General features: G+C 43.3%; 1 protein-coding gene across 4 annotated transcripts in view; it reads left to right on the top strand.

The window, feature by feature from the left end:
• PDE10A (phosphodiesterase 10A) overlaps nucleotides 1–13,599 on the top strand; it is a 581,099-nt gene that overhangs the window by 557,144 nt on the left and 10,356 nt on the right. For all 4 annotated transcript variants that reach the window (XM_042253703.2, XM_012183244.5, XM_042253702.2 and 1 more), the window contains 3 exons: nucleotides 1,398–1,570; nucleotides 9,757–9,868; nucleotides 13,096–13,176. In XM_042253703.2, coding sequence (XP_042109637.1) covers nucleotides 1,398–1,570; nucleotides 9,757–9,868; nucleotides 13,096–13,176 — 366 coding nt within the window. The remainder of the gene's footprint in view (nucleotides 1–1,397; nucleotides 1,571–9,756; nucleotides 9,869–13,095; nucleotides 13,177–13,599) is intronic.

The following is a 13,599-nucleotide window of genomic DNA, read 5'->3' as shown; positions in this document are numbered from 1 at the left end:
TATTTCCGAGTAACAGGAAGTAGACGATGTCTTACTGAGGTGTCTGATTTTGTAAAGAAATGTACTTTAATAATTTCAAGTTTGTAATATATTTTATCAGTCAGTAAATATAGTTTAAGACAACTGGAAACAAAAGTCAATTTATAGTACAATTATGAAAGCGTTAGTTGCTCAGTCGTGTCCAACTCTTTGAGACCGCACAGACTATATAGTGGAATAGACTGTACAGAGAATTCTAGTGGAATTCTCCAGGCTAGAATACTGGATGGGGTAGCTGTTCCCTTCTCCAGGGCATCTTCCCAACTAAGAGACCAAACCCAGGTCTCCCGCATTGCAGGCAGATTCTTTACCAACTCAGTAGTAGCTCAGTATAATTATGTTGACTAATAAATCATTAAAAAATAATTGATGAACCCACAAGTTGAATCTCAACTTTTTTTGTGTGAACCGAATGCCACATTTAAATCTCAATTATAAATCAAAACTTAAAATTCTGAGGGAAATTACTGGAAACAGGTTTAAGAGATTCACATATAGAAGAATAATTCTGAGGAAATAGAATCCGAATGACAGGTGTTTGGCCTTGTTCAGGGAGATGATCTGCTGTGTCTGCGCACCGTGAGGACAAAAAGCGGATGGCCTTCCAGTTTTTGTGCTTCAGGGATGTGTGTTTTACGTAGAAGCACTCCTGCCTGTAGGGAGAGTTTTTAATATGCCTATGAATTTTCCAGTACATTTTCTTCTATGGTACAGAGTGATCAGGTTAATATTCAGTAGGTTTGCAGAAATGGACAAGGGTGTAGATGATTTTTAAGGCCATTAATTTCTACTGTAATATGAAAATTACCAAAATTTTTAACTAGTATGAAAGGAAAATTCTTTCACTTAAATATTTCACGTATTCTAATCCTTTGATTACTTACTGGAAGTATCCCCAAACTAGGTATATATTTAAATTGCTGGAATTCTGTGGTGGGAAATGTTATGTGGTTTAAATAGTTCATTTAAGTGGTAGCTTCATTGTTGTATCATAAGGAGAAACCAAAACACTGATTTCATTAGCCATTTCAGACTATCCTTTTATTCCCCCCAAATGTGTCCTGAAAGCGTTAGTCGCTCAGTCGTATCTGACTCTGTGAGCCCATGGACTGTAGCCCGTCAGGCTCCTCTGTCCGTCGAATTCTCGCAGGCAAGTTTACTGGGGTGAGTTGCCATTTCCTTCTCCAGAGGATCACGCCCGGGTCTCCTGCACTGCAGGCAGATCCTGTCCGTGTCCTAAACGGCAACCACCTGCTGTTCCCCAGCACCGCCTGTGCTGCGAGGCGGGGGCCGGCGCTCGCTGTCGGCGCGTGTGTGGGCATTTGTGCTCATGTGTGTCTGCTTGTGTCTCCCCCTAGTTGGAAGGGCACAACATCTTCTCCACCCTGAGCTCCAGCGAATATGAGCAGGTGCTTGAGATCATCCGCAAAGCCATCATTGCCACGGACCTCGCTCTGTACTTCGGGAACCGGAAGCAGCTGGAAGAGATGTACCAGACCGGGTCGCTGAACCTTAATAACCAGTCACATAGGTAAAAAGCACTTCTGAAAGTTCAGTAGCTCAGGCAGTGTTATTTGGAATAAATGTATATTTAAAAACAAAAGCGTAATTTCAAATTTATATTTGAAAAATGAAATGTAAAGAGAATTTATGTGGGGTTTTTTTGTTTGTTTTATATGCATTTTATATTTACTTTGGATATTTCATTACTTGACAAGATTGCTGACAGTGTATTGCCAAGGTAACTAAACTACGAATTGGAGTTTACACTGGTCGCTTAGGAATGGATACTGTCAAAGGGAAGTCATTTCGCAAGACACCTCTCCTCAGATTTATCACGGTCCCGCATTTGGTCATTGACCTCTCAGACTCAGAAGCAAACAGAAATGGATTCATCAGAATCCAGATCTTATTCGCCAAGCCAGTGTGACTGATATGTAAGACTTGCATTCCATGTTATTGATCTGCAAACGTGTATTTCTAGCTGCACACGTCAGAATATTGGCACTCAGTGTGGTCACAATCTTTGGAAGCTGAGTGGCCATCCAGAGTCTATTTGCACATGGAGTCAAAACAGAAAGAATGAGAGTCCTTAAATGTTCCAGTGGCATCAGGCTGAGGTGGCCTGATTCCTTTTTTTCTGAAAAGGTGTGACTTGCCTGCTAGATTCAGGAATGCATCCGGTGTTTTCTTTGTGAGCCTGTCCACCCATCTGTCCATTAGATCCCAGTCCATTGGCTGAAACGCCTCTTGCCCTGGCCAGTGTGTAGGTGGTTACCGCCAGCTTCTCTTTCTAGGACTTTGCTGTCGCAGGGTCCATATCTGACCAAGTCCATCTTAGGTGATACATCTTTAGACCTGGGAACACTTGCTTATTTGTTCGTTTCAGTCTTACTGAACTTTAATCCGCTCTTTATTCAGGTGCTTTGTGTGCCCTGCTCTGTGATCCATTAAGGTGCTGGTCCTAACGTTTCTTTCCAGAGGAATCTACTTTCAGTTTTTAGAAGCAATTTGCTCGGGGGTCCCAAACACAAAACTTTATGTTTATAAATAACTACAGACAGATGCATAATAAACCTTATCTCCTCAAGAATATGATCATCAAACGTTTTACAGGGAGTCACTTTGAGGAAAAGAAATGCATCTTAACTTCACAGAGTCGTCTGGACACATTGCCGGGAGCCTCCCAGGATGGTGGGAACGTCTGTGTCATGCAGACATCTGCTCCTCCGCCTGCAGCCCAAGGGGTGCAGAGCAATTTTCAGTCTTCATGTGTCTCTGCCTCTGGCAGATTCCACGTGTAGTTCTTGCGCCAAAACCCGTAGGAACAGGTGTTTATTCACAGTTCTCTCTTATGGCAATTATAAGATTGGAGAAGTATGCCCGCCATCACGGCATCCTTCGGGCTGCTGAAAAGTCTGACTCCACTGTCTTTAGGTTACAAAGAAGAGCCGTTTAAGTAGGATCACGTTTCTTTCATATACTTTTAGCTAAATGATTATGATGATAATAGCATTATTATAAAATAGAAAATTTTAAAACTCTAATTGCAAATAATATTATGCTTGGTGTGTCATGCATGTATACGTGTTGGTGTATACTGTATAGTTATGATGATTGAATAATTTTGGGGTGATTAGTAATTTTAAAGATAATGCATATTTGTTTTTAACAGTTTAAAGAGTGCAGCCATATACAAGAAAAGCAATAATAGAGCCGTCCATCAGTGTGTCGGTGGGGAGGCATTCGTTCCCTGACCCCTGCAGACACCAGAACACTGCTGCTCCAGCCCCTCATGTAGAATGGCCCCGTAGAATTGATACCGTTACTGCCCCATCTGCACAGCATGGATGAGAAGCCCGAGGGTGCCCTGCTTCTGTCTGTGGTCCACAGCTAATAGCATGCTTGGCGTGGTACCATCCCATGCCTTCCCCTGTGTATATTCACAGCTGTGTGTTTGTGCATGAGCCTATATTTTTAAACAAAAACACGATCATAGAGCTTCCTCAGTATCTGGGGTTGACTCATTAAGCCTTCTTTCTATTAATCAAGTGTTTCTAGAATTTTGCACTATTACTCTGTAACCAACTCTCTTATCTACTGTCCTTTATAAATATCTATGTCATATCACACATGGTGTTAGAAAACCAGACACGCGTTAAAGTTCCTAAAAGAATGTAGAGATTTACACTTCTTCTAGCATAGGGTGGACCCGTTTGTCTTTAGGTGCGCCCTTCTCTGGTAGATGCCTGCATTCAAGACCTTGTCATGTTCGCTGACTGTTGTTGCTCCTTCTGTTTGTTCACAATTTGTGCATTTTCTTTGTTGGATTCTGTACATTTTTTCACAAATCAGTTCACATTCTAATTTTTGTTAAGGATATTCAGATTTTCTCTGTCGTGTTATATTTTCTTTTAAGTGTCTTTCAAAAGTTTTATTCATATTTTAACTGCAAAGAAATTAAATTTCTTGAGTCCAAATCTGTCATTTGTTTTTTTCAAATCTGGTTCCCTGTCTTGCTTACGAAGGCCTCCCCTATCCTCAAAGTGAAAAGTGAAGTCGCTCAGTCATGTCCGACTCTTTGCGACCCCATGGACTGTAGCCTACCAGGCTCCTCCGTCCGTGGGATTCTCCAGGCAAGAGCAGTGGAATGGGTTGCCATTTCCGTCTCCAGGAGATCTTCCCAACCCAGGGATCGAACCCAGGTCTCCCGCATTGCAGGCAGATGCTTTACCATCTGAGCCACCAGGGTAGACGCTCCCCTGTCCTCAAAGGAGTGTAAATTATACTTAAATTTTTCTTTGCATATTTTTGTAATTAGATCTTAATGCTTCTGGAATTACATTTTTATGAACAAAACTTGATTTCTTCCTGATGGGTTGAATCAATACCTTTCAATTAACAATCTGTTCTTTTCCATTGAATTGAAGTTTTCATATAGACTGAAATACTTCTTTTGACTCCTTAAACCATTTAAATGTTAATTATCTAACTCATCTGTGGTCATACTATTTTGACTGTTGTAACTATGTTAAAATTTATCATACATACCTGGCAAGATAATTTTCATCTTTCATTTGCTTTCCAAAAATTTCATGGAAATTGGTACTTAATAAATGTATTTTTATATTTTTATAAGAAAAACTTCAAACTTAAGAAATGTGGAAATTATGCTGAAATATATACTAATACCTACATTCAAGAATTAATTAACATTTTAAAATATTTTTTGCCTATTTTTCACTGTGCCACTTTAGTATAAATTACGCACGTAATGACCCTTTATCCTCTTCATAGTGAATACTTATAAACAAAAAGAACATTCTATCAGGTTTGTTTTCAATTAAAATATCCACCTTGCAGCTATATTAATTGCAGCTATATTGCATTTATCTCTTCACTTGTAAATGAGAGTGTATTGGCTTCTTATCCAAGAGCATTGCTGTGACTTTTTACTCTTGAATAATATTTTATGTGGTTTGTTTACACAGATCCTATCACTTTTTGTTAGTAAAATTATACTGGTCGTATCATAGATTTTATCACTTGTGAATGTATTTTTCCCATTTTTAATGGAAACACAGTTTCTAGTATTTAAAAAGTTATGAATTTTATATATTTCTCAGTTTTGCTTCATGCGTTTAGAAACCTCATTAGGTGCCTAGGCATCTGTGTATTTCTCTTGTCTTCTCCACGACTGAGCCTCCTGTCACTATGAGAGTCTCTTTCTATCCTGGTGGTACCTCTCGCCTTCAAGTTTCCTGTGTCTCATAGCCACACCAGCCTTCCCATGCTTGCTTCAGTTCAGTTCAGTCTCTAAGTCGTGTCTGACTCTTTGCGACCCCGTGGTTTCATGGGGTTCTCAAGGCAGGAATACTGACGTGCTTTGCCATTCCCTTCTCCAGCGATCCCCGTTTTGTCAGAACTCTCCGCTGTGACCCGTCCATCTCGGGTGGTCCTGCAGGGCATGGCTCGTAGCTTCGCTGAGTGAGACAAGGCTGTGGCCTGTGTGGTCACATAGGTTAGTTTCCTGTGATTGTGGCCACTTATTGGCAATATTTTTTTCCAGCCCTTTACTGCCACGCTGTCTGCATCCTTATGTTTAAAGTGTGTCCTATCATCAGCAGTAGTTGAGACTTTCAATCTCTGCTTCCTTAGAGACTCTCAGTTCCTTGGCTTTTAAAACCAGATTTTTTTTTTTAATTTGTATTGGCAGGTAGTTGATTTAAAATGGGTCAGTTTCTGCTGTACTGTTGGTGGAAATGTAAACCACTACAATCATGATAGGCAACAGTGTAGAGGTTCCTTAAAATTGGAGGAGGGAATGGCAACCCACTCCAGCATTCTTGCCTGGGAAATTCCATGGATACCGGAGTCTGGCGGCTACGGAGAGTGGGACACGAGTGAATACTCACGCACTGCCTCTAACATTCCTCCTGCTTGCTCTGTCTCCACTTGTAGTCAGTCACCAAGTCTTGTCCAACCCCATGGGCTGTAGCACGCCAGGCTTCCTCGTCCTTCACCTTCTCCCTGAGCTTGCTCAAACTCTTGTTCGTTGAGTCGGTGATGCCGTCCAGCCATTTCATCCCCTGTCGTCCCCTTCTCCTCCTGCCTTCAGTCTTCCCCAGCATCAGGGTCTTTTCCAATAAGTCGGCTCTTTGCATCAGGTGGCCAAAGTATTGGAGCTTGAGCTTCAGCATCAGTCCTGCCTGTGGATATTCGGGGTTGATTTCCTCTAAAATGCACTGGTTAGATCTCTGCAGTCCAGGGGCCTCTGCCTTCACCTCGATTCATACTGCTGTGCTCGCGCCTCTGGACGCCGGCGTTCTCCTGCAGGCCTTCTCAGCAGCCTCCCCAACACAGGTCTCCAGCCCATCCTCCCCCGAGCACACCTGAGGGGCCTCTCTAAAAACGTGGCGGGTCGCTCTTGCATCCGCAGCCTCCAGGTGCTTGCCATCAGACTGTTCCTGTCTGTCTCCAGACTCAGCAACAAGCAGCCCACACCCCACCTCCCTGCTGCGTTTCTTCCAGACTGGCTTTCCTGCTGTTCTGCAAACACTCGGCACTTATTCCCGACTTGGACACTGTCATCGCCACTGGACTCTCACTCATCTTCATGTGTTTGCCTCCTTTAAAGTATTTTTCTATAGACTCATTGAATGAAAATTTTCTCCTTACCTTCTGCTTTTCCCCACTAGCACATTACTCCTACAAGTTCAGTTCAGTTCAGTCACGCAGTCATGTCCAACTCTTTGCGACCCCAAGAACTACAGCACGCCAGGCCTCCCTGTCCATCACCAACTCCCGGAGTTTATCCAGACTCATGTCCCTTGAGTCGGTGGTGGCATCTAACCATCTCATCCTCTGTCGTCCCCTTCTCTTCCTGCCTTCAGTCTTTCCCAACATCAGGGTCTTTTCCAGTGAGTCAGCTCTTCACATCAGGTGGCCAAAATATTGGAGTTTCAGCTTCAGCATCAGTCCGTCCAATGAACACCCAGGACTAATCTCCTTTAGGATGGACTGGTTGGATCTCCTTGCAGTCCAAGGGACTCTCGAGAGTCTTCTCCAACACCACAGTTCAAAAGCATCAATTCTTCTGAGCAGGGCTTATTTTACTCATTTCTAGAACCGTGTCTGACACACACAGGCCTTCAGAACTTTTTGGAATAAATGAATGCAGTGAACCATGCCATCGCCAGCCCCCTCCGCGAAGTCACCCTCCTGAGAACCGTCAGTAGTAGAGGCGGCATGTACCGGGCTCTCACTGCAGTGCTCCTAGTGAGGAGGACAGGCAAGGTCATGCCAAGAGCGCAGTTGGCATAAACTCCATCCCTTTCAGAGTTGGCTGTCGGAATGCAGCATGAATTAGGTCTCCATGCTGCAGTCCATGGGGCCACAAAGAGTCAGACGTGACTGAGTGACTGAAGTGAGTGAGTCACCAGTTAGGCCTATATCCCATTCATAGACAGAAATGACACAGTTCCAATTCAGGTTAATATTTCCAGGGAACCATGACTATCCAACTAATTTGTCATTAATAGTAAAAAAAAAAAAAAAAAGGTAATTTTTAGAGGAATTTAATACAGATCTTATCTGTCTTATTTTTATTTGTTTGGTTAACAGTAAAATACTGGTAAATTTTTTTTTCTAAGTAATTTTGACAGTGAAGTCTCAATGATAAGTAGGTTGTTATCCTTTCAACCCTAATGGCAAGGATGCTGCCTGTGGAGTCATATTCAGGGGGAGAATCGGTTCACATGCTTTCTCCTGCCCGTTTATGTTAACAGTTTTTCCGTAGATTTATGAGATAAGAAATCTTTCTTGAGATGATTGCTTATTGCAATATTTATCCAAAAGAAATGAATGCTGATCCTTTTGTGTGAATGTAGATTGAATGAGACTGAATTACTTAAGTCTCATGAAATAATTATTTGTTAACAAAATAATAGTATTTTTCATGTTCTGTTCCTTTTTAAATGAACTGGCCTGTTAAGCAAACAGAAAATACTGTCATTGCTTTAGAAGCGCAAATCCAGAAATAAATATTATTCCTGTAAACCACAAAGTGCTTAGGAAACTACCTCAGCAAGAAAACATGGGCTTTCTGATCGTTTTAAGGGATTCATATCTTCACATGACATCTGTTTTGGGGTCACAGGGCTAGTACACGTTTTAAGTCTCAGTGACATTTTTAAAGTCACCTAGACTGCCTGTTAGATACACGATACCCACTTGTCCTTATGAAAAGTAAGGTTGTGGGAGAGATTACTAGCACTTGCTCAGCTGCTCAGTCATGTCTGACTCTTTGCAACCCTTTGGACTGCAGCCCGACAGGCTCTGCTGTCCATGGGATTTCTCAGGCAAGAACACTGGAGTGGGCTGCCATCTCCTTCTCCAGAGGTCTTCCCCACCCAGGGATCGAGCCCGGGTCTCGTATCTCCTGCATTGGCAGGTGGGTTCATTACCACTGAGCCACCTGGCTAATGGGCTGAAAGAAATAGGCTGATGGAAAGTATTAACACAAGACCTCACAAGTGCTTGGCACCAAAGACATGGATAATAGACAAAGCGGGGTCTCCTGGAGATCCAGGAATCTTTGCTTGGGGGAGCACCCCTAAATCAGAAGCTCCAGCCAAGCCTCTTGCTCTGCTGCGAGCCCTGGTCGACAGGCTCAGGCCCCAGGGCAGCCCTTGCCCACAGATGGGGTCTGTCTGCAGCCCTCCAGGAAGCTCGGCGTCCTTGAGCAGCAGCAGAGTCCTTAGACTCTGGAGTTTAAGTGGGAGGGGCCGTGGCGACATCTCGCCTGTTATGAGGTTTTATGTCTTTCTCGATAATTTGCCTTCTATCATTATGCCATTTGCTTTGTAAAATTTTAAGTCTGTATATTGAAAGCTCTTAATAGCTAGCGCGTAGTGCCACACTTAAGTGTAGACTTCATTTAGGGTGACCCCATGTCATTAGACCAAATCCATTAAAATTATATAGGGGGTGTGTATGTTTGAATACTTTTTAGGCAATTTTTATCTGTCTTCTAGAGAAAAGACTGAATAAACCATATTTAGGGGGAAAAAAGAGACCTAGAACACATGGTGGTGAGTGCAAAGCAATTGAGGAAAAAACACTCCTTTCCCTGGAGATGTTAGAGTTTGTGCAGCGGTTGGCGACCCTGCCCTTCTCTGCAGGTGAGGCGGTGAGAGAGCTGTCTGGAAACCTGAGTCCTCTGGCCGGCCCTGGACTGTTTACCTCTCGAAGAAATCGTCGCTCTCATTGCATCTCACAGTCTCCTTCTACAAAGTGAAAGGGTTGAATAGGTTTCCCCCCGCCCCTCAGGTTTCTTTCCACTCTAAAGTTTCACAATTCCATGAGACTGAAAATCTGGTTCGTGGCAGTCAGGTATCGCAGGGATTTAGAAGGTGTCAGGGCCAGGCCAGCATGCCGTCTATTTCGGCAGGAAGCAGCCAGAAGCAGGAGCGGAGTGTGCTCTCTTCATGGGGCTAGGGAGAGCAGTGACCCGTGTTCTCACGAGTAAGGCGACACCATCCCTTAATTGTATCCTCCTTCTCCTTCCAGCTGCATCTGCTCTGAAATGCTATCTTTCCTCCCCGCTGCGGTGCCAGCCTGAAGCCGCACTTGGTCCTGAAACTGCGGAAGTCTTCCTAGCTGTTCTTACACCTGTGCAAACGCTACGCTGACCAGTCTCGTCTCATTGTGTTCTAGAGACCGTGTCATCGGTTTGATGATGACCGCCTGTGATCTTTGTTCTGTGACAAAGCTGTGGCCAGTGACGAGGCTGACGGCCAACGACATATATGCAGAATTCTGGGCCGAGGTACGTCCTGGGGTTTCATAGGAATGCAGGTGATGTCGAGAAATGAGGAAAAATTGAGGGGATATTAAATACAGGGATAATGTAGTAACAGTATCTTAGCTGCTCATGTTGCTAGTAGTGCCTTAAAAAACACTGTTGTTTAGCATTCATACAGGTATAAAGTCAGAGCGTCTGACTTGGATGTGTGTGTAAATTCCCTGATCTCCACTGAAATGGTTCAGGAACTGATTCCCTGAACAGCAGTGCAGCAGTTTTCGTTATTTAATAGCCAGTCCTTGCCATCCTTTCAATAATTATCAGTGGCCATCCCTTTTACGGCCACTAGAGAAAGTATTAAGAGGGACCCACAACATCACAGGCTGTATTTGCCTGCAGCAGAAAATTGGAGAGACTAATGATGTACCATAGAAACCCGAGATTAAATTGTGAATATGCCAAACAGTCAATTAGGCTGCAAATTATGAGTTCCACAGGAATTAATTCATGAATTCCCGACACATGAAACAACTATGTAAATTGCTTTCATGATACCTTTTCTTGACTGAATTATCTAAATGATCAGAAATGTGTCTTTGCTCCTCAATTTGCTCTCTGAATTGGTCATGAATAAGTAGGATATAATTCTCTTGTTCAAATGAATCCACAGATACTTAGATCCCTGCATATTAAAAACAAGTTTATGGAAAAAAACTATAAAATGTTTGTGCACCTCATTTGGGTAGAAGAAGTCAAAGTAAAGTTGGAGGACATGAGTTTGGTAAAACCATGAATCTCATACCTTAAATCTCATCCAATAGAAGAACAGATGTAAAAAGTGAAAAAAAAAAAAAAAAAAAAAACAGTAAACCATTCAGGTAATGATGAATAGAAATGGTCTATGATGTTGGTTTTGTCTCATAATAGTAATACCAAAGAAGTTTTTATTGAGTGAAGACCACAGGCCTTGGGTTGATTATACTGAAGGTATTGTTTCTATACCAGCTTCCCTGGTAGCTCAGCTGTACACATTGTATATGCATCCTCTTGAATGTCTCTTTGTGTGTGTGTGTGTGTGTGTGTGTGTGTCAAAATCTAGTTACTCTCAGACTCAAGATTGTTTTTAAATGTACATGTCTGAGCTGTAATATTTGACTTTATTATCACAATCAGCTTAATTTGCATGTATGTCTAAACTAGTAACATAGTCAATGCTATACATACCACATAAGAAAGCTTGTCTGAAGCTTGCTTGCTGTTTTGTAGACACTTTGATTTATTTAGCAGTGATATACTTCATACCTTAACAACTACATTTGTATTCTAAAACATGAAGCAAAAGGGGACAAACGTATTGATTTCTTTTCCCTTTCAATTCCTCATTGGTTAAGCAGTGCAGGGGTTAGGCGCGCATTGGATAAGCTGTGCAGTAGTTAAGCGCGGCATTGGTTAGGCCGTGCAGTAGTTAAGCGCGGCATTGGTTAGGCCGTGCAGTAGTTAAGCGCGGCATTGGTTAGGCCGTGCAGTAGTTAAGCGCGGCATTGGTTAGGCCGTGCAGTAGTTAAGCGCGGCATTGGTTAGGCCGTGCAGTAGTTAAGCGCGGCATTGGTTAGGCCGTGCAGTAGTTAAGCGCGGCATTGGTTAAGCGGTGCACAGAGGTTGACTGAGCTCCCAGTAGGCTCACAGATGCCATCTGCAAGGACCTCAGCGTCCCAGAGCAGAAGCAGAGCTGTAGTCCCCAAGCCTTGCCGTGGTTTCCTAGATGTTCATCAAGTCCACGCTGCCCTCCTCCCCGCCCCACCCTCCGCCCTCCGTCAGGCCCTCACAGGCTCTCGCCTGGATCCCTGCAGCATGCAGCTGGGCTCCTTGCCTGTCTTCTAGAATCAGTGTAACAGTGGCTGAGAGTGTGGGGTCTTTGGTGTCACGCTGTCCGAGATGAACATCCTGCCTTAGTGCTGAGACTGACACCTCAGGCCTGCTTTCTGATCCATCTCAGCCTCAGCTGCCACACTTCCTGCTTCGGGACAAGTTGAGTTCTGTTTCCCGGCAACTGCCTGTCTCCCCTCGCTGCGGTGAAGACAGAAACGGCGAGCCTGATGCTGAAGCCCACGGCCCCTCTGCGGCCTGGGTCCCTGACTGTGCTGTGCAGCTCCCCCCGCCCCACACCCCTGCAGCCCTCCCCACCTCAGCCCGGCACCGCAGACCACACGCACACACGGGCCATCCGTCCCACTCAGACATTCTCCTTGTCGGCATCAATGTTTGTTTCTAGGTGCCTGTACGAATCACTGCTTATTTAAAATCTTTTTATGTCTCAGGGCTTGGGAAATCCTTGAGGGGGGCCAGTTAATTTTCATTCCCTTAGGGCAGAAAAGAAGAAAGTATGAGAACTAGCGCAGTTCCTGTTTAAACCGGTAGCTTCAGAGCAGACCGCTTCCGGTGCCCTTACGTGGTTAAGACAGTGTTTTGGTCCTGTGCTCACATATTCTTATCGAGGGTTATGGTCATTTGTCCCAGGACCCTGTCTTAGCAAACTCAGGATGCTTTATGCTTCTGAAAACAAGCCCAACAAGATAATCAAAAATATTAATAATTAAGAAACGTGAAGGACAATAATCTTTAACCTTAGAAAAGAAATAAAAAGAGTAAGGTAATTTTTAAATCTATAAAATGGGGATAATAATGTCTAACTCATAGTATTTCATGAAGATCAAGGGGCATAATATTTACAGTGGCCCAGATATTATACATCTTTAGTAAACATCTATAGTTTTAACCTTTATGCTGATCTCCAGCCAGTTATACTGTATCTTTACTGACATGATTTAGCAGACTGCTCTTTATTCTTGATGGGTCAATATTCCTCTTTAAACTCTGACTTCATCTCTCTCGGTGCATGTGAAAAAGTCATCTGAAAAGGTGAGATAAAGGCCTTGAGGTTATGTCATCCTTGTTCTTGTGTTCCTCCTCGCACACGCGTGTCCTTTTGTTATAACTTTCACTAACTTCTACAAAGTGAAACGGAAGTGATGGCTCGGTTTCTGGTAATTCAGGATAAGAGAGGAGCATGAGGATAAAAACCTACAGTAGTACATTACATGTTTATTATTCTGACATTTGTGTGGGCCATTAGCCAGAAACATTATTCATCTTGAAAAACATTAATGGATAGAGGGAACAGCACGTTCGTGCCGACGTTTTATAACACTGCATGAAACTGAGAGAGCCTGGTTTCCCCCCGTTTCTCCCAGGGCGATGAGATGAAAAAGCTGGGGATACAGCCCATTCCCATGATGGACCGAGACAAGAAGGACGAGGTCCCGCAAGGCCAGGTATGGGCTGTGTGGTCAAGCGGTTGTTCGGTGGTCCTGAGCGGATGGGAGTGAGAAGCACGTGCCATCTGGCGGGAGCTGAAACCCGCTGAAGTCTTCTCCATTTAGATGCCCCTTGATTGGGAAATCCTAGCTAGATTTAAAGACTTCATAACTAGCCTTGTCATCGCCTCTTTCTACAGATAAAATTGCAGTAAATTACAGGCTTTCTTTTCTTACTTGAAATAGAGGGGATGGATGAAGTTGAAATGTTAATATATTTTAGCAAACAAAAAATATTTTGTCATCGAATATACAAAGATATTTTTTGGAGAATAACATTATAGATTTTGGGTAGGTTTACATTTCCTAACAAATAATGCGTAATGTTTCAGTACATTTTGAGCTTCGTCTTACTGTAAACTGGCACTCATTATCCTCTTT

The sequence above is a fragment of the Ovis aries genome, chromosome 8 (genome assembly GCF_016772045.2).
Source record: "Ovis aries strain OAR_USU_Benz2616 breed Rambouillet chromosome 8, ARS-UI_Ramb_v3.0, whole genome shotgun sequence".
NCBI classification, from domain to species: Eukaryota; Metazoa; Chordata; class Mammalia; order Artiodactyla; family Bovidae; genus Ovis; species Ovis aries.
This window is presented reverse-complemented; position numbering and strand designations above follow the sequence as displayed.